The 21,606-nt window shown below is 43.0% G+C and overlaps 1 protein-coding gene across 1 annotated transcript in view; it reads left to right on the top strand.

Moving 5' to 3' along the window:
* Window positions 1-13,771, top strand: part of LOC308308964 (protein NLRC3-like) — a gene marked incomplete at both ends in the record, with an annotated part of 47,602 nt that extends 33,831 nt beyond the window's left edge. Inside the window, 2 exons of the mRNA XM_080754417.1 lie at window positions 4,478-4,562; window positions 13,199-13,771. Coding sequence (XP_080610543.1) covers window positions 4,478-4,562; window positions 13,199-13,771 — 658 coding nt within the window. The remainder of the gene's footprint in view (window positions 1-4,477; window positions 4,563-13,198) is intronic.
* Between the last annotated feature and the right edge of the window lie 7,835 nt (window positions 13,772-21,606).

Below are 21,606 nucleotides of genomic sequence, written 5' to 3'. Positions count from 1 at the left end.
GACTAGACACAGGTGAACACAACTGACAATCAACACTGGGATAGGCTGGGGGACTAAGTGGACACAGGAGGAGGAAACTAACAATCACAGGGGCGAGACAGGACAGGAAACAAATACTAGGTAAAGACAGGAAATACTAGGACTATTACTACAAAATAAGATATAGGCATGTAAAGCCAAACCTAAAAACAAGAGGAAACAAGAGATGCAACATTCTTACTTCAGAATAAAAAAACACAAAAGCAGCTGTCTCAGAACATACTGTACATCAACAATATCATGTTCAATACATTCAACGGTATAGGAAAAAACTAAAGCAACACAACAGAAAGGTAGCTGGCTCAGACCATAAGTCAACAGAATCATATACATTCAACAGTTATTCTGAATACAAGACTGAAATAGAATAGGAGTACACAAGATAAAATCCAAAAACCAATAAACACTGACAAAGTCACGGTCCTTAGGAGCGGACCGTGACAGCTATAGCCTAATTTGAAAACTACCCAGTAGCATTGCTCTGGCATCACTGATACGCTACAGTAAATACAATATGTGATCCATCATGGCTGCTAGGGAATTATCACGTCCACTTACACAATCATTGAGTGTCAAACTGGTGTAAACACAGACTGGAAGGTTTGCTGGTTCCCCAGCCCACCAGCACCAGCAGTCTGTTGTCTGTTTCATTTAGTCAATAAGGGTGATATCATGGTAACCCACACTGACTAGAAACAAATAATAAAAATAATAAGAAGCGATAAAATATTGATATATTATGTGTACTTTTTTTTTTGGAAAAGAAGATGAAGTCCACACACTGGTGGCTCGCTCCCAAAGTTGATTCTTTATTAATTATAACATTAAAATCGACAACGTTTCGACGCCCTTCGGCGTCTTCATCAGGTCTAAAGTGAATGACACAATAGGCTAGCCAGTTATATGGAACCGGAGGAAGTTCATCAGTACACATGTGTAGCAGCTGGGTAGACACACCCATCTAGTCTAATAACTATAGGCCAAATTCCAAACCGTTGACTTGCTGACTCACTGACTTAGCCAAAGTCAGCGTGCGCGTTCACGTTGGGGCATAAGGGCTTGAGGGTTGTTCCAATGTAAAATCGGTAAGTCCGTGATGGTGCGGGAACGCCCCTTTTTGTTGACTTTCCTTAAGTCCGTACATTTGCAGCTTTTGGCACAGGAATTACCCACAGTTCATAGCGTTACTAGGGGAATCAGCTGGATCCTCCAAATGTCAATCGTTTAAATGTGGAGATGAGTCACGAATCGCAGTTAGAACGTCAACAAGCAGTAGTGCTTTCTCACTGTTCTCAAAGGGAGACAGGATGGAAGATAGCCTGTATATTTAGTTAAACATAAGGGGGCACATGATAAGACATATGCAAGGTAAATGCAGAATATGGAAATGCAATTTAAAACGAATAACATTACCAGTAAGACTCCCTAATCGGGAGATAAGCGACCGTTGGTCGCTTATCTCCACAAATAGGCCAAAAGTTTGTTTTACCAATTATTACACTCTATGTGAACATTTGCATCAACAAATCCCAAGTACTATGCAGAACGACCCATTTCAAGTTTTTAATGTACAACAATATTTAGAAAATAGGTCTACAAGCTGACAGTCCTCGTCCCTTATATTCCCATAGGTTATATGGAGATCTCAGTGTTTGTCAGTCCTTGTTCATTTATGCCCATATATGGACATCTCTATATCTACTGTAACAGTCCTTGTCCCTTTATGCCCATATATGGAGATCTCTTAACTGTAAGTCCTTGTCCCTTTTATGCCCATATATGGATATTCCTGATGTCATCAGTATATGAACATATATGGGCTTTCTGATATGCCCATATATGGAGATCTCTTAACTGTAAGCCCTTGTCCCTTTTATGCCCATATATGGATATCCCTGATGTCATCCGTATATGCCCATATATGGGCTTTCTAATATGCCCATATATGGAGATCTCTGTATCTCCATATATGGGTATAAAAGGATACTTCAGGTCTGACATCAGGTTTGTTTATATTGGGTTGCTAGGTTTGACATCACAAACTCTATGGGCCATCTGACCTAGAAATCTATATTTGGGCATAGATGACTCATCGTGACCTCATCACACGTCGACCGCACGTGTGACGTGCGGTCGACCGCACGTGTGACCGACGGACGGCCGGTGGAGGTTTTCATACTAAACTGCGACCTTACGGTCGCAATAACCCATAAACAGAAATTAAAATGAATAGATTAATGTATCTAGCCTATTATAACCAGTAAGACTCCCTAATCGGGAGATAAGCGACCGTTGGTCGCTTATCTCCACAAATATCACAACCTCCACCTCTCACGTCATACGGGTAGCCATAGTTACACCTGGAATGTTGAATCTCCATATATGGAGATAACCTACGCATCACACAAAGTCTGACCTCACCAGCCCATACTTGGGCATGGACGACTTATATCTCCATATACGGAGATGGCCATATATGGAGATACGATGACATCACAGAGTCCACAGCTGATGATGTGGCGTGATGTCATACAATACACAAACAAGCCCTATATAAAGGGGCAATTCTCACCAGGGAAGAGAGCATTGCCTGGAATGTTGAATCTCCATATATGGAGATAACCTACGCATCACACAAAGTCTGACCTCACCAGCCCATACTTGGGCATGGACGACTTATATCTCCATATACGGAGATGGCCATATATGGAGATACGATGACATCACAGAGTCCACAGCTGATGATGTGGCGTGATGTCATACAATAAACAAACAAGCCCTATATACTGATGCGGAGATATGAGCAGGGCAAAGGTGTGACGTGTGACGTGTGACCGACCGACCGACCGACCGACCGACCGACGGACGGCCCCCTGACGGTCGCAATAAATAAACAAACAAGCCCTATATACTGATGCGATACGATGACATCACAGAGTCCACAGCTGATGATGTGGCGTGATGTCATACAATAAACAAACAAGCCCTATATACTGATGCGGAGATATGAGCAGGGCAAAGGTGTGACGTGTGACGTGTGACCGACCGACCGACCGACCGACGGACGGACGGACGGCCGGCCGGTGGAGGTTTTCATAGTAAACTGCTCCCTGACGGTCGCAATAATAATCAACAATCACATACTTTAAAGCAATTACTGTAAATAAGGACAGTAAAGATTTTTAAATGTGATGTAAAGTGTCATGAATAAAACACTCATCTAGCAGTGGTTATTTCTTAACCTTTTCAGGCAACAACCCCCAAAAGAATCATATTTGAACTGGTCAGGGGGCTTTGTATAACACGGTTCTATTGGGAAAATAGCAGATCTACATGCTCACAGCGCCTAACGTTGCGAGGTGTTGTGAGCATGTAGATCTGCTATTTCCACTGTTCCGTTCCCTTTGTAGCTGTTTGGAGCTGTTCCCTCTAGCTGAGTCCACAGAAGTTCCTTTGCTCACCACTAGGGGGGTGTACCCTCAAGCCCTTACCATGTTGACGTCACCTAAGTCCATGAGTTAACAGTCAACAGGGTTTAGGGGGGAGATTGGAATTTGGCCACTGCCCTTTTAAAAATCGGAGGATCTGGGCTAGTGACAATATTTATAAACAGTCTACCAGTGTAGCCTGGTTAAAGCTATAAAATAGCCAAACAATGTAAACAAAATAACATGTGTAAAAAACATAGTCCCTCAGTATACGCCTAAAGAAAAGTCCAAAACAAAATATATAAACAGTACACAAAATGTAATCAGATGAGTAAAGGCAATAATAAAAAACAGAAATCAGAAAAACAACACATATGTACACACAAATAGAAAAAATATATAAATAAATATATTATATACAGAGGAAGAAAAACATGTCACAAAAAAGGCTTGATGTCAAATTCTTCATTGAGTCCACAGGGGGCCATAGTGTTAAGTGTATATATATAGTAGGCTTCCCTTTGAAGGAGGAGGCGATTGTGGTCAAAACCGGGGAGGTTTTTCACTTTACTTTTTTCAGTCAGTTTGCTGGATCATCTGTTGTTAACTTGCTGCTTCCTGTTTCCTGTCAGTTAGCTTCCTGTTGGAAGATGACCATGATTTACTTCACATTATTCCTGCCTGCCTGTTCTTTCCATCTCTTTGGTCCCTCCTCCAAAACTCTGATAATCAATCCAGATATGTAATCTTTAATTACAGACTTGCTGGCTGTAACTTCACACAGACAGGATTTGACATCCTGCTCTCAGCTCTCAGATCTAATCTTTCCCATTTGAGAGAATTGGACATCAGTTTCAACTGCCTGCAGGAATCACAAGTGGAGCAACTCTCTGCTCTACTGAAGAGTGAAGAGTGTAGACTGCAGATCCTGAGGTAAATAAATAGTGTGTTTTCTCTCTGTGTGGATCTCTACTTGAACATCACTTTGTTAAATATGGATTTCTCTGCAGGTTGTCGGGCTGTGGGCTCACAGAAGAAGGCTGTTCTTCTCTGGCTTCAGCTCTGACCTTCAACCCCTCCCATCTGAAACAGCTGGACCTGAACTTCAGCCACTTAGGAGGCTCTGGTCTGAAGAAGCTCTCTGCTGCACTGGAGACTCTGAAGTGAGTAGACTTGGACTGTGTCCATGTTGGTTAGTGCAGTGTTTCCTTACAATGTTGAACTGGAGACTCTAAAGCAAATAGAATTGTTTACCGATGTTTGTTTTCAACAGTGTGTGTGTGTGTGTGTGTGTGTGCGCGTGTGTGTGCGTGTGTGTGTGTGTGTGTGTGTGTGTGTGTGTGTGTGTTAGGGTTTAATACTTTCCCGGATTTAGCTCATTTTAAATCCCGGGAATTTTCTGACTTTTTTTTTTAACGGTGCAAAACGGTCTCCTATATCTCTCGGCCTGGCGGAGACAAAAAGTAGAAAAATATGATCACCGGTCCGCAGGGCGGGGGCTTGGCTCTGTCATCAGAACTTCAGTTCACTAGAAAGATATGATGATCATTGCCAGTCCGCGGGGGCTCGCTGTCATCAGAACTTCAGTTCAGGACTCGCTGTTGTTGGACCTTTATATCCGATCGGACATTAGGCTACAAAACAAATTCACATCATCCACCACACACGGTCTCTGTGGCTCCGCGATTCACGGGACTGTCAAAAGCAGCAATGGATGTTATTCATTTTCCTGCCACATACAGTTGGCCAATCTCTTTGAAAAGACGTTTTCTGCTAATTCTGTGCCCACTTGTTTAAAAACTAAATATCACGACTTAGCAGAGCGAAGATTATTTTTGTGTTGCAGTGAGCAGAAAAAAGCGCTTCTCTAACAAGCGCAAGTGCGCAACCATCCCACTCATTTTGAAAGGTAGGCCTACGCCAATACAATTCATAAATGGTCAGATGTTTTAATTCTGGTTAAAATATATTGTGTGGAAATGCAAACCAACGGAGTAGGCTATTTCATATTTAGAGTTGCCATCTGTGAGTCCAATTGACTGAATGGACATATCAATAATGCATGCGTTATTGGTGTTTACAGTTTATATCTTGGCAATTTATGTCAAATCTAGTGTTTCATAGTTATAGAAAAATAGCAGATATACAAGCTCACAGGGCACCGCAGCTTCTCACGAACGGTGTGCGTGCTCTTCATTTAGCTGATTGTAGAAGGCTATTTTTTTCCTTTTTTCTTTTTTTGCTGGAGAGTTTCTCACGTAAAAACGTTAAGAGCATAATTAATGCAACAATAAGAAAGTAAATGCGCCATTATCACCTGTCAGTGTTTCTCCACATCACTTTAAGAAGTAAACTTGCCTAGTGAAAACAGCCAATCTACAAGCTCACAACGCGGCACTTTGCGCTACCGCTACGTTGTGAGATGGTAGATCAGCTATATTCGATGACAGGCTTGCTTGACAGCCCACAGAGACTGGTAAAATCCTTCCACACAGCTGAAACAGACGAGATGCTTGCACGGCTGGTGAGGATAATGTGTCAGGCAGTCTAATTGCCTCTGCGCTGCTAGTAAATTGTATTTCCTAACAAGAAAAAACACAACCTCTAGGACGACGGGTCTCGCCGCCAATTCCCGGGAGGGAAATTACGTGCACTCTGCCCGGGAAGCCCGGATCCCGGGACCCCGGTATTAAACCCTAGTGTGTGTGTGTGTGTGTGTGTGTGTGTGTGTGTGTGTGTGTGTGTGTGTGTGTGTGTGTGTGTGTGTGTGTGTGTGTGTGTGTGTGTGTGTGTGTGTGTGTGTGTGTGTGTTAGACAGTCAGACATTGATTCATTGTTGTTCTATTTCCTTCAGTGTGAATCATGGAGGAGAACACTGGATTAAACCTCAACTCCTTACAAGATGTGAGTGTCTGTCTGTCTGTCTGTCTGTCTGTCTGTCTGTCTGTCTGTCTGTCACATTGACATTTTATACACAGTTTTATACAGTGTTTTATACTGTGTTGGCCCCTCCCACCTTGTATTCAGATGATATTATAAAAAACCTTCATCAATGTGTTTTAAAGGTGTTCAGTAACACAATCCAAAACATTGAAATTCAACCCCCTCCAGGGCAGTGGTTCTAAACTGGGGTTGGGGACCCCTAGAGAGAGTATTTAAAACACAGTTCAATCAACAGGCTTAGCTGTTCTTCAGCAGATACAAAGTGTTGCTGACCACATCCATAGAGGTGAGGGGGAACAGCCCAGGACCTCATGCTCCCCTCTACCCAGGTGAGGAGCACCCTAGTCCTGCTCCACTCCTCCACTCCATCCAGGAGAACCTCTGGAGGAACCAGAGAACCTCCAGGTGATCTGGACTCCTGAGGAGCAGTGTCTCCTAGGATTCTACAAACTAAGAAAGATACTTTTTAATTTGACACGCTCCCACAAATAGAGATTCTCACACAAAACAAGGCTTTGGATAGCAGATATACAAGCTCACAGCGTGGCACCGAGTGCCGCGTTGCGTCCTTGTATATATATGTATTTTGTAACTCAATTTTTGCTTCTGAGGGGTCCCTGGAACTAAATATATTGAGATGGGGGTCCGTGGCCAAATACATATCATTTTGGGGGTCCTTCACATGAAAAGGTTTGAGCACCACTGACATAGAAACAAAGGGTTTTCAATTTTATTTTTCAAAAATAGCAGATCTACAAGCTCGCAGAGCGGCACTTGGTGCCACACGGTGATCTTGTATATCTGCTATTTTTCAATAGTTAAAGCACAACATAATGCGTAATAATACGTTCCCAGTCTAAATGGGTTAAACCCCCTCCCCTATGAAGAACATTCATGGGAACATTCACGCAGTGAATCCTTGTACCCAGGGCCCAGAATTTGGTGTGACACCCCTGCCTAGGGGAGTTTCAACCTTTTGAAATGTGTTACTAGACATCTTTACAAACACATTAGTGAGGAAATGTCTTGAGAAGGAATTTATTAAATGAAATGTGTTACTAGACATCTTTACAAACACATTAGTGAGGAAATGTCTTGAGAAGGAATTTATTAAATGAAATGTGTTACTAGACATCTTTACAATCACATTAGTGAGGAAATGTCTTGAGAAGGAATTTATTAAATGAAATGTGTTACTAATTCAATTCAATTCAATTCAATTTTATTAAAGTGTCAAATCATAACAAGTTATCTCAAGACACTTTACAAAGGCTAAAGAGCCATGAGAGAGGAGAGAGGGAGAAACAAGGGAGAGACAAGGGAAAGACAACAAGGGGCACACGCACACACATACACAGGTCCCGCATGCGTATGTACAAGAACGAACGAACGAACGTACACACACACACACAGGCGCTGCATGCGCACGCGTGTGTAGGGGTAGGGGAAGGGGAGGGGAGGGGGAGGTAAGGGTAGGGGGGGTGGGGGGAGGAGAGAGAGAACCCGAGCAGAACCTGTACCTGTGAGGTACCCCCCCGAGAGAACTCGAGTGGATACCTCACAGGCCCGAGGCCCCCACCCTGAGCAAGCAATTTGCTACAATGGTAACGAAAAACCCCCTCTTAAGGAGGAGGAAACGTCAGGCAGATCCTGACTCTGGGGTGAACAAGTATTACTACAAGTATTAAAAAGTACAAATTACAACTACAGCACTTTTCTTTTTTTCATCAATGCATTGTTTATTGAAATTAAAAACATTTCCCCAAAAATAAATGCATTAAAACAGAACTGCTTAAATATAGTGAAAATAGCCAATCTACAAGCTCACAATGCACCACACTAGCCCCGTTTACATGCACGCTTCTAATCTTATTAAAAACAAGATTTTAGATCAACCCGATCTAATTCTGCATGTATACACCTAAATAAACCCGATCAAAACCAACACGATTTAAATTCTGATCGGATGCAGAGGGGTGGTCTAAACTATTTTACGACCCGATCAAAAGGAAAATCCTTCCATGTATACACCTAACCCGATTAGAATGTGACATGTTCTTTCACCGAAGCACATGAAGCATATTGCTTGCTGATGAGCGCGACAGAGACAGAGAGGGGAGAGACGCGCGCACGCACACGCACGCACGCACGCACGCACGCACGCACACACACACACACACACACGACGCAAAAGAATCACGAGAGAGAGAGAGAGAGAGAGGTTAACACACCGACCCAAAAACTTCATGAGCGCAAACTCACTAAATGGACCTGTACTGTAGGCCTACGTGTGGTGTGTGTGTGTGTGACAGAGAGAGAGAAAGAGAAAGAATCTAGCGCAACTGGACGTTACCCTGTCTGTCCCGTTCATCTATCCTCCTGTCGAGTCCTGTGCGTCTTTTACCAGGTCAGATTGACCTGGCCACTAACTAATTGTCTTCTTGCTATCATAAATAACCTAAGAAATGCCAGCAAAATATCCTTTATATCCTTCATCAGATAAATAGCCTAAGGGGACTGGGTTAAGGGGATATAAGAGTCGATTTTAAAAGTATTTAACTATACAGACTTTTTGTTTATTATCGTGAATGCACTTGTCCATGAAGCCTATTATGTTGATGGGCCGTCGGGCGCAAATGTGGATTGTGACGTGATGATGATTATAATAATGGTAGGCCTAGGCCTAAGTAAAAGTATCAATACTGCAATGTAGATGTACTCTGTAGTGACAAGTAAAAGTCTGGAATTTAAAATGTACTTGAGTAAAAGTACGAAAGTATTGGCATCAAAATGTATTTAAAGTACCAAAAGTAAAAGTACAAAATGTTTGAAAATAGCAGATCTACAAGCTCACAATGCACCGCAGTGTGAGGCGTTGTGAGCTTGTAGATCTGCTATTTTCACTATATTTGAAATAAGGTTTAAGCGGTTAACCCATTAAGATCTGAGATATGTCCGCCCGCCCCAAATATCAGATCTACAAGCTCACAACCACAGATGGTTCCTCAAAGAACCTTCTTTGAACCATTAACCATTTAAACCCTGCGTCCCAATGTTGGACATGTCTTAATACGTGAACATTCACCGTAAATAGCAGATCTACAAGCGCTCAACTCATCGTGCTGCGACGTGTTGTGAACTTGTAGATCGGCTATTTTGGAGTGTGGAGGGTATAGAGCCCTGGGAGACACCGGTCGATGAAGGGTTAAAGTGGTTGATACTTCTCAAAGTGTGGCCCGGGGACCCCCAGGGGTCCTTAGGGGGTTCCAGGGGGTCCCCAGCAAAATGTTTACAGCATCACACTCATTTGAACCACGTACCCTGTTCCGAAATTGAGGAACCGGAGCCGGTTCCATCATATTTTTATGACCGGTTCCTATAACGGTTCCTGGAATTTCTTTTGAGCGTTCATTTGGCCCAGCTGTGTACATTGCAAGTGACTGTGGTGACGTCTTGCTACATGTGTGAGAGAGGTGGATACGCCCACTCAGTCAGAGGCAGTCAGGCAGAGCAGACGCCTGCTGAACGACGATCAGAATGCTAGGCTAGCGTTAGTAGCGTCCTTCGAGACAGACAGAGCCAACGTTAGCGCAGCAGCAAAACTACTCACGAGTGTGGTCGCACTTTACAAGAGAGGGAAAAAAGCATGCAAAGTGCACGAAATGCAGCGCAATCCTTTCGTGCAAATGTGCAGTCTCCTAAAATCTGTACCAGTGACTGGCTGACTGCAGCTGCTGCTTCACTTTCTTCAGTAGCCTAGCTAGCTGCTAACAGAGTAACCAGTAACCACGGCGCAATGTCCATGTCCATTTCACTCGGCTTGGATTTCATTCATGGTGTTCCATATGACGGACGCAACGTTTGTTTGAGGTTTTATGAATAACTAGAACTATAGCAACAGTCAGCAACTCACTCCTTTCAGCTTTCACGCTGGTAGCAGCTGGGATAATGACAACGAAAGACTACCCGATCTACAAGCTCACAGCACGTTGCACGCAACGCGTTGTGAGCTTGTAGATCGGCTATTCATCGTGCCGTTAAATAACCATGTATTTATTCTCCACTGCTTGAACGTCCACCCTTAACCATGAATTCCATCGTTATTGTGGTTACGTTGAAATAGTAGTTATACAAGTTGCTGTAGTAATCAGGGAATCACTTTATAATAATGAAAGAAAAATATCTATCTATATCTATATATCTATATCTATATCTATATCTATATATATATATATATATATATAGTTGTATATATAGGCCTATATATACAACTTCCGGAACCGTTATAGGAACCGGTTCTACCCGGAACCGATATGGGGGAACCGAAAAAGAATCGGACTCAGTTCAAACCAAACGGATCCCAACTACAGCGCATGTGTCTAGGTGTGTGTCAAGGACCCCATCTGAAAAACGTTTGTGCCAGACACAACATTTTCCCAATATTCTTCATTTGAAAATAGCAGATCTACAAGCTCACAACGTCCCGCAATGTGGCGCGTTTTGACCTTGTAGATCGTCTATTTTCAAGTAGTCAATCGTTCAGCAGTAAATGGTTAAAGTGGTTACAGTGATTTTGATGCTGCGACCGAAGGTCGCATATACTCTGAAGAATCGTGTCGCTTGAGTGTCCTTCCTTCCTTCCTTCCTTCCGTATCCTCGTGACCGTCCTTCCGTATCCTCTGTGATGTCAGTGTGATGTCAGCGAGTTGTGACATCACTTCCTGTACAGGGCGGCTACACGAAATGTGGATAACACTATATATGGAGATAGTCCAGTCCATCATGTCATATGGGACTACCGTCATAGAAAGTAGCCATTGTTAGGCCGGAGTCATTGGCTGTCTAAACATGGAGATGTGGATAACACTATATATGGAGATAGTCTAGTCCAATATGTCATATGGGACTACCGTCATAGACAGTAGCCATTGTTAATCCGGAGTCAATGGCTGACTGTCTGTACAGGAAGTGATGTCACATGACATACTTTTTATGCCCATATATGAGTCCTAACATGGAGATGTGGATAACACTATATATGGAGATAGTCTAGTCCAATATGTCATATGGAACTACCGTCATAGACACAGCCATTGACTCCGGCCTAACAATGGCTACTGTCTATGACGGTAGTCCCATTATGACATGATGGACTGGACCATATATAGTGTTCTCCACATTTCCATGTTTAGGCCCCATCGCTCACACCCTCGATGGGGTTGGCGATAGGGCCTTTCTGTGTGGAGTTTGCATGTTTCCCCGTGTCTCCTAGGGTTGATACCCTCACAAAAACATGAACAAACTCCCCCCAGAATGATAACAACTAGAATCGTCAGAGAAACACTGTGGTTGGCCAGATAGTCAAGAATTGGCGCGACCTCGCCCTTTAGGGCGAGGTCGCATGTCACCCTGAGGTGTCTTACTAGTTATTATACCGTACAATGTTGTAGGCATATTATGCCTTCTGTAATCTCGGCATTATGGATGAGCTAGGGCTCTGCTACGCTCAATGTATTTTCGAGAAAATAAATTAAGTTGAATAAAGGAAGGGAAATTCAAGCTACTGTTAAAGTTAGATATGAACTGCTTTGCATCGCACTGACTACAGTGAGTGAGGAGAGAGAGAGTGAGCGAGCCGATGCTCGATTAGCAGCCCGGCCGTCAGTGAAGAAAAATAGAAAAGTACTCCCATATTTTACTTAAGTAACTAAAAGTAGAAATACTCTGTTAGAAGTCCCATGTCCAAAATGTACTTGCATAATGACGTTTTGGTGTCAAAATGTACTGTATAAATAAAACGTAGTCATTTGCAGAATGTCCCATTTCACAGGTTTTCACAGCCTACCATAGATACAAATATTTTAGCAGTTCTAAGCTCACAATTATAGCTAAGCGTCTGCATTGTGATCTTGTATTTTCATTTCTAATGGCCTAAATATATAGACTGAAGTGGTTAATGTATGCCTTTATAATAATCGAAATATGCAAAGTAACAGCTGTTTACAAATATTTGTAGTAGAGTAAAAGTAGCCTACAATACTTGCCTCTGAGAAAGCCTCAAAATTGTACTTGGCCTACAGTAGGCTACTTGAGTGAGTATAATGTAATTTGTTACTTTACACCACTGCAGCCTGGCCCATCAGAACCGGTTGAACATGTAATAGCAGACAGACTTGTAATTGAAAGCAATTAGCATGAGTGACTGGGGGTCGCAACGAGCTCCAGCAGCGATTTAGCAAGACAATGGGGACAGTGGGACCATAGCGCCGTTTGGGGGGAAAAAACGGACCAAATGACAGAAAAAATAGGTCGATAGCCTGAAAAGTGGGGTGGCAGTCCGGTCCAAAAAGACCTGGCTCCGGCGAACGTCTCATAGCTGTACGCTTGAGCTCCCAGGCGTACCCTATGTTACCGCCCCTGCCCCTGGGGGTCCCCGGACCCCACTTTGAGAACCACTGTATTCATGATCTATAAATCTGTACAATATTCATGTTTAAATGTGTTAGACACACAGAGACCCCCCTCCCATCGCTATGGAAAACCAAACTTTATTGATTCTGTAACCCCCCCCCACACACACACACACACCTTACCTGATCCATTATTATAGTGTGTGTGTGTGTGGGTGGGTGTATTTACATGCATGCACATGCGTGCGTGCGTGCGTGCGTGCGTGCGTGCGTGCGTGCGTGCGTGCGTGCGTGCGTGCGTGCGCATGTGTGTCACTCAGTGAATATGTATTTAATGTTTACTGTGTTGTTTTCTCATCAGATTCTCATCGTCTCACACTGGACTCAAACACAGCAGACACAAACCTCTCTCTCTCTGAGAACAACAGGAAGGCGACTCGGGTGGAACAGCCTCATTCATATCCTGATCATCCAGAAAGGTTTGATAGACGGATCCAGGTTCTGTGTACAGAGGGTCTGACTGGACGCTGTTACTGGGAGGTAGAGAGGAGTGGAGGGGTTACTATAGCAGTAACTTACAGGGGAATCAGTAGGAAAGGACAGGGTGAGGAATGTCAGCTTGGATACAATAAAATGTCATGGAGTCTGAGCTGTTATGATGGTAACCATGTTAACAGATACAATGTCACACACAATAGTAAGGCCACTTACCTTCCTGATCGTCCCTCTGACTCCAACAGAGTAGCAGTGTATCTGGATTGTCCTGCTGGGACAATGTCCTTCTATGAAGTGTCCTCACCGACACTGACACACCTCTACACCTTCCAGACCACATTTACTGAACCTCTCTATGCTGGCTTTGGGTTGTGGCCTGACTCCTCTGTGTCTCTGTGTGAGGAGTCTGAGGACAGACAGACAGGCTGTGAGGACAGACAGGGTGGTGTATCATAATGTAATAATCAGGAACGGGGGGTGGGGGGGGGGGGGGGGTGTTTATAGAATCAATATGGTTTGGTTTCCATAGCGATGGGGGGGGTAACACATTTAAATATGAATATTGTACAGATGTATAGATCATGATATCATCATACAGTGGTTCCCAGGGGTCCTTGAAGGCGTTCCAGGGGGTCCCCAGCAACATTCATGTATATACTGTAGCATCAAAATCAGTGTAACCACTTTAACCATTTACTGTATAAATTGACTCTTTGAAAATAGACGATCTACAAGCACACAACATGTCGCATCACGGCGTGTTGTGAACTTGTAGATCTGCTATTTTCAAAAAATGAATCTTGTAAAAATGGAGTCTCTTGAACAAACTGTTCAGATTGACATGAAAAGGTTTGTTCTCAACCTGTGGGTCTGGACCCCCAGGGGGACCCCCACCCGGTGACCCCCTTAGGGACCCCCATCTGGGGACCCCCAGAGGGACCCCCAGGGGGTCCCCAGATGACAGTGAAGTGACAATGAAAGAACTTTTAAAAGTAATCAAAGGATAAACTGGTCAAACATTGGACAAATTGTCAAATAACATAAAGAGGCAAATATTGTGAAAATAGACGATCTACAAGCTCACAACGCCTCGCAACGTGGAACTGAGTCAAACTAAATGTAATGCTTCAACTCTACAATTTACACTTTGTTTGAACTGGGGGGTCCCCAGTTCATATATGATTATTTTGGGGGTCGTGACCTATAAAGTGTGAGAACATCTGCTCTAGAGCAGGGGTCTTCAACGTTTTCAGGCCAAGGACCCCTTAGCAGAGAGAGATGAAGCAGGGACCCCTTAGCAGAGAGAGATGAAGCAGGGACCCCTTAGCAGAGAGAGATGAAGCAGGGACCCCTTAGAGAGAGAGAGATGAAGCAGGGACCCCTTAGCAGAGAGAGATGAAGCAGGGACCCCTTAGCAGAGAGAGATGAAGCAGGGACCCCTTAGCAGAGAGAGAGATGAAGCAGGGACCCCTTAGCAGAGAGAGATGAAGCAGGGACCCCTTAGCAGAGAGAGAGATGAAGCAGGGACCCCTTAGCAGAGAGAGAAATGAAGCAGGGACCCCTTAGCAGAGAGAGAGATGAAGCAGGGACCCCTTAGCAGAGAGAGATGAAGCAGGGATCCCTTAGTAGAGAGAGATGAAGCAGGGACCCCTTAGCAGAGAGAGAGATGAAGCAGGGACCCCTTAGCAGAGAGAGATAAAGCAGGGACCCCTTAGCAGAGAGAGAGAGAGAGAGATGAAGCAGGGACCCCTTTGCAGAGAGAGAGAGAGATGAAGCAGGGACCCCTTAGCAGAGAGAGAGAGATGAAGCAGGGACCCCTTAGCAGAGAGAGAGAGAGAGAGAGAGAGAGATGAAGCAGGGACCCCTTAGCAGAGAGAGAGAGATGAAGCAGGGACCCCTTAGCAGAGAGAGAGAGATGAAGCACGGACCCCTTAGCAGAGAGAGAGAGAGATGAAGCAGGGACCCCTTAGCAGAGAGAGAGATGAAGCAGGGACCCCTTAGAGAGAGAGAGATGAAGCAGGGACCCCTTAGCAGAGAGAGATGAAGCAGGGACCCCTTAGCAGAGAGAGAGATGAAGCAGGGACCCCTTAGAGAGAGATGAAGCAGAGAGCCCTTAGCAGAGAGGGATGAAGCAGGGACCCCTTAGCAGAGAGAGATGAAGCAGGGACCCCTTAGTAGAGAGAGAGATGAAGCGGGACCCCTTAGCAGAGAGAGATGAAGCAGGGGCCCCTTAGCAGAGAGAGATGAAGCAGGGACCCCTTAGCAGAGAGAGAGATGAAGCAGGGACCCCTTAGCAGAGAGAGAGATGAAGCAGGGACCCCTTAGCAGAGAGAGAGATGAAGCAGGGACCCCTTAGCAGAGAGAGATGAAGCAGGGACCCCTTAGCAGAGAGAGATGAAGCAGGGACCCCTTAGCAGAGAGAGAGATGAAGCAGGGACCCCTTAGCAGAGAGAGAGATGAAGCAGGGACCCCCTCTACATATTGTATAAATGTGTGATGGAGATTCTCATGGATTTCATAGATAGATTCATAGACTTGTTTGACTCTTAACCAATTAAAATCTTAAATCGTCGATACTTAGTAAACTTGACCTTTCACTCTGTACTTGGTCTGCTCTTTTTTACCTCTACACCAAACCTTTTTGCCAAGCTGGACGGGCAGGGTGCCTCGCAGCGCGAGGCGTTGAGAGCTTGTAGATCTGCTATTTTTGGCTAAAGTTCTCCTCAGAATAAGGATGCGAGGGTTCAAGTTGTTCATTTAAAATAATTATCCTATCACATAAGGATTTGGAGGACCCCCTGTAGTAACTCTGAGGACCCCCTAGGGTCCCGGACCCCCTGTTGAAGACCCCTGCTCTAGAACATTTAAACATGAATACTGTAAAGTTTTATTGATAATGAAAACAAAAATCCATTTACTCTAATGAAGGGTTTTGACTTGAGAATCATGTATTTTTGTTTTGTTTTGTTTTTGTTTGTTTTTTACCTGATGATGTAATTATAAAATGTAAAACATTTATATTTACTCATATTTTCAATAAAATGAAACCATTGCTATTGTATTTACATTGTGCCAAAGTTACATTAAACCCTGATACAATGTTTTGATAAAAACTACAATAAAATATTATAAAATTAAAACATTTTGAATGTACATTTTTGAAGTGAGGGTTATTCTGTACGCACACACGCGCACATACACGCACACGCAGTAATCATTAGTGTTTGTTCAGTAACCCCTTAAATAGCTCTATATTGTGACAGTAATCATTGCTAGAGAGTGTTCAGTAACAGTGTTAAACAGCTCTATATTGTGACAGTAATCATCGCTATAGAGTGTTTGTTCAGTAACTGTGTTAAATAGCTCTATATTGTGACAGTAATCATTGCTATAGAGTGTTTGTTCAGTAACAGTGTTAAATAGCTCTATATTGTGACAGTAATCATTGCTATAGAGTGTTTGTTCAGTAACAGTGTTAAATAGCTCTATATTGTGACAGTAATCATTGCTATAGAGTGTTTGTTCAGTAACAGTGCTAAACAGCTCTATATTGTGACACTAGTAATCATCGCTATAGTGTATTTGTTCAGTAACAGTGTTAAATAGCTCTATATTGTGACAGTAATCATTGCTATAGAGTGTTTGTTCAGTAACAGTGTTAAACAGCTCTATATTGTGACAGTAATCATTGCTATAGATAGAGTGTTCAGTAACAGTGTTAAATAGCTCTATATTGTGACAGTAATCATTGCTATAGAGTGTTTGTTCAGTAACAGTGTTAAATAGCTCTATAAATGGGGCTACACTGACCCCTAGGGGTACTCAGAGGTACTACAGAGGGTATGTGAAAGAAAGTATGAAATACGGTTGTATTTAATTATGAAACATTAAGAAACTTTGTGTGAACCTTAAGTTTTGAAACCTAAAGTTTTAAACCAAATGAAATCAAAAACTTGAATACACAACTGTTTTTGCATAAATATATTAATAATTTTAGGGTACTTTGATTCAGAAAGTACAGAAAGGGAATTCAGAAAGGTTTGATGCACTGATAGACCAAACACTCTATATCAGGGGTCTTCAACGTTTTCAGGCCAAGGACCCCTTAGATGAGAGAAAGTTGAACGTTGAAGCAGGGACCCCTTAGAGTTGAAGCAGGGACCCCTTAGTTGAGAGAGAGATGAAGCAGGGACCCTTTTGTTGAGAGAGAGAGATGAAGCAGGGACCCCTTAGTTGAGAGAGTTGAAGCAGGGACCCCTTAGTTGAGAGAGAGTTGAAGCAGGGACCCCTTAGTTGAGAATGAGATGAAGCAGGGACCCTGCTTCATCTCTCTCTCAACTAAGGGACCCCTTAGTTGAGAATGAGATGAAGCAGGGACCCCTTAGTTGAGAGAGAGATGAAGCAGGGACCCCTGAGTTGAAAGAGAGATGAAGCAGGGACCCCTTAGTTGAGAGAGAGATGAAGCAGGGACCCCTTAGTTGAAAGAGAGATGAAGCAGGGACCCCTTAGTTGAGAGAGAGTTGAAGCAGGGACCCCTTAGTTGAAAGAGAGTTGAAGCAGGGACCCCTTAGTTGAGAGAGAGATGAAGCAGGGACCCCTTAGTTGAGAGAGAGATGAAGCAGGGACCCCTTAATTGAGAGAGAGATGAAGCAGGGACCCCTTAGTTGAGAGAGAGATGAAGCAGGGACCCCTTAGTTGAGAGAGAGATGAAGCAGGGAGGGACCCCTTAGTTGAGAGAGAGTTGAAGCAGGGACCCCTTAGTTGAGAGAGAGTTGAAGCAGGGACCCCTTAGTTGAGAGAGAGATGAAGCAGGGACCCCTTAGTTGAGTAGAGAGTTGAAGCAGGGACCCCTTAATTGAGAGAGAGATGAAGCAGGGACCCCTTAGTTGAGAGAGAGATGAAGCAGGGACCCCTTAGTTCAGAGAGAGATGAAGCAGGGAGGGACCCCTTAGTTGAGAGAGAGTTGAAGCAGGGACCCCTTAGTTGAGAGAGAGTTGAAGCAGGGACCCCTTAGTTGAGAGAGAGATGAAGCAGGGACCCCTTAGTTGAGTAGAGAGTTGAAGCAGGGACCCCTTAGTTGAGAGAGAGATGAAGCAGGGACCCCTTAGTTGAGAGAGAGAGTTTCATTGTTTGACAGCACAATCATCAGTGTATTTTGGATTCATGTCAATTTGGGTTTTCAGATATTTAACCACTTGAACCGTCAATACTCAATAAACTTGACCTTTCACTCTGTACTTAGTCTGCTCTTTTTCCCCTTATACGCCAAACCTCTGCCAAAAATAGCCGATGTACAAGCTCACAACGCCTCGCAGCGCGAGGCGTTGTGAGCTTGTAGATCTGCTATTTTTGGCTAAAGTTCTCATAGGAGAGATAACAGGCAAACGTTGATCAAAATAACAATTCTTCTACATTCTCTTAATTTTTAGCCTTCTTGTAAATTAATTAATGCAAATGTTTAACAATAATTTAACTCTTGAGAGAATAAAATGGAACCAAATGGTTGGTTACCAACTCTCCATAGCTGGGGACCACCATTGATTGATTGATTGATTGATTGATTGATTGATTGATTGAGGTATTTATTAGAAGTATTGCATAGTAAAAGGTACAGTTTCATGACAGTTCACTGATACAAGGCCTGTGAGTGTTTTTTCAGGGCGGTTTTGAAGGATGCTAGAGATTTGCACTCCTTTAAGGCCTTCGGTAAGGCGTTCCACATTTTGGTGGTATAGCAGGGGAACAAATTTGATTCTTGTGTACACTCTGAATTACAGACCCGACTGTAAGGGTCGATTTGGTTCCATTTGTACACTCTCAGAGTTACAGAGCTGTACGGGTCCATTTGGTTCCATTTGTACACTCTCAGAGTTACAGAGCTGCAAGGGTCCATTTGGTTCCATTTGTACACTCTCAGAGTTACAGAGCTGTAAGGGTCCATTTGGTTCCATGTGTACACTCTCAGAGTTACAGAGCTGTAAGGGTCCATTTGGTTCCATTTGTACACTCTCAGAGTTACAGACCTGCAAGGGTCCATTTGGTTCCATTTGTACTCTCTTGGTGAGCTTGTAGATCTACTATTTTGAGAGAAGAAATAAATACCAATCTATAGATGAGGTCCCAGCAAATGTAAATTAATACAAATAATAGTCAATTATTTAACAATAATAATAAATATATACAAATCTATAGCTGAAGTCCCAGCTTATATAAATATATACTACTATTAATGATTTAATAATAATACATAAATACTACTAATAATGATTTAATAATAATAAATAAATACTACTAATAATGATTTAATAATAATAAATAAATACAGATGAGATCCCAGCAGATATAAATAAATACTAATAATAATGATTTCATAATAATAAATAAATACAAATCTATAGATGAAGTCCCAGCATAAATAAATAGGCTACTATTAGTAATGATTTAATAATAATAAATAAATACAGATCAGGTCCCAGCATATATTAATAAATACTAATATAATGATTTCATAATAATACATAAATACAGACTGCTGGGCGGAACCTTTTCATCGCTCCTCGTTCACCGGAAGTAAGACGGAGCCGTTTGAGTGACGGAGCGGAAGCAGCGTGAGGTGAGTGTAGTTCTATATTTTTAGAGAAGGAGATCCATAGACCATATTCACACCGTGGCCATCTTGGATCACATTACTTCCTGGAGTAGCAACCTGCATTACAACCCATTGAGAACAATGGAGCGATGGTCCCAAAAATATGAGTTCTATTCAACCAATTTCTTTTTACCAAATTGACAAATGGGCAGATGACAACTTCAACATCCCCAAAATGATTAAATAAAAGGGTATATCCACAATATGCATGGTAGTTAGGTTGCAGTGTTACACTGTACAAAGACTTGCTGCAGTATGCAGACTAGTGCTTGCTCTGCCATCATATAGTTAATATTATTGTATTGTGATTTTTGCATATTAATCAGAAACAATCTAACAACAAATAGTTAATATGATGGTGGAGCAAGCACTGCACAGATAGCAAGTCTTTGTACACAGTAAGGTTGCAACCTAACTACCATGAATGTTGTGGATGTACCCTTCTATTTAATCATTTTGGGGATGTCGATGTTGTCATCTGCCCATTTGTCAATTTGGTAAAAAGAAATTGGTTGAATAGAACTCATATTTTGGGACCATCGCTCCATTGTTTTCAATGGTTTGTAATGCAGGCTGCTACTCCAGGAAGTCATGTGATCCAAGATGGCCACGGTGTGAATATGGTCTATGGAGCTGCGAGCTGCATACATACAGATCCTTCTAAAAAAAAATAGAATATTGTGTAAAATATATTTTTTTAACTTTCATATAGTTTAGATCCATTGTGCATGCAGTGACATATTCAAAAGTTTTGTTTTGTTTTAATTTAGATTTTTATGGCATACAGCTCATGAAAATCAAAAATCCATATCTCAAAATATTAGAATATTCCACACAGCCACTCAAAAGAAGCATTTATAATACAGAAATGTCAAAGTTCTGAAAGGTTATGTTAATTTATGCACTCAGTACTTTGTATGGAATACTTTTGAACAAATTCCTTCATCAGTGGGGCGTGGCATGAAGGTGGTCAGCCTGAGGTACTGCTGAAGTGTTATGGTTTGATAGAGGCCATAAGCTCATCTGTGTGGTTGAGTCTGGTGTCTCTCATCTTCCTCTTGACAACACAACACCGATTCTCTGTGGGTTTCAGGTCAGGCCAGTTGGCTGGTCAGTTAAGGCCAGTAATACCATGGTCACTTGGCTCTGTGGGCAAGTGCCAAGTGCTTCTGGCTAAAATAAATCAACATCTCAATAAAGCTTGTCAACCTACGGAAGCATTAAGTGCTCTAAAATCCCTGGGTAGATGACTGTCTTGACTCTGAACTTGACAAAACGCAGTGTGGGCAAAACCAGCATTGCATTGTATTGCAGGGAACGGATCGAACAGGCTGGTTCCAGGCTAACATAAAGGTGCTTTACTTGATGTTCTCCGTGGGGCCGAGGATGGTCCTGCCCAGCGCAGTCTCCTGGTACGCGGTGGCGTGGAGGTAGTCAAAGACCACCTCCTGAAGGTTGGTCTCCACCTCCTGCATCTCCCTCAGGATGACTCCTCGCTCGCGCTCGATCTCCGCCGCGCCCAGCGTGCTGTTCTGAATGATGTCGGCCAGGATCTCCACCGCTTGGTGTGAGAAAACCAGGGGACAATTAACCTATTTAAGGCCTGGGATTATTGAATGCTTTAACCAGTGAAAAATAGCAG

The sequence above is a fragment of the Nannobrachium achirus genome (assembly GCF_963921795.1).
Source record: "Nannobrachium achirus genome assembly, chromosome: 23".
NCBI classification, from domain to species: Eukaryota; Metazoa; Chordata; class Actinopteri; order Myctophiformes; family Myctophidae; genus Nannobrachium; species Nannobrachium achirus.
This window is presented reverse-complemented; position numbering and strand designations above follow the sequence as displayed.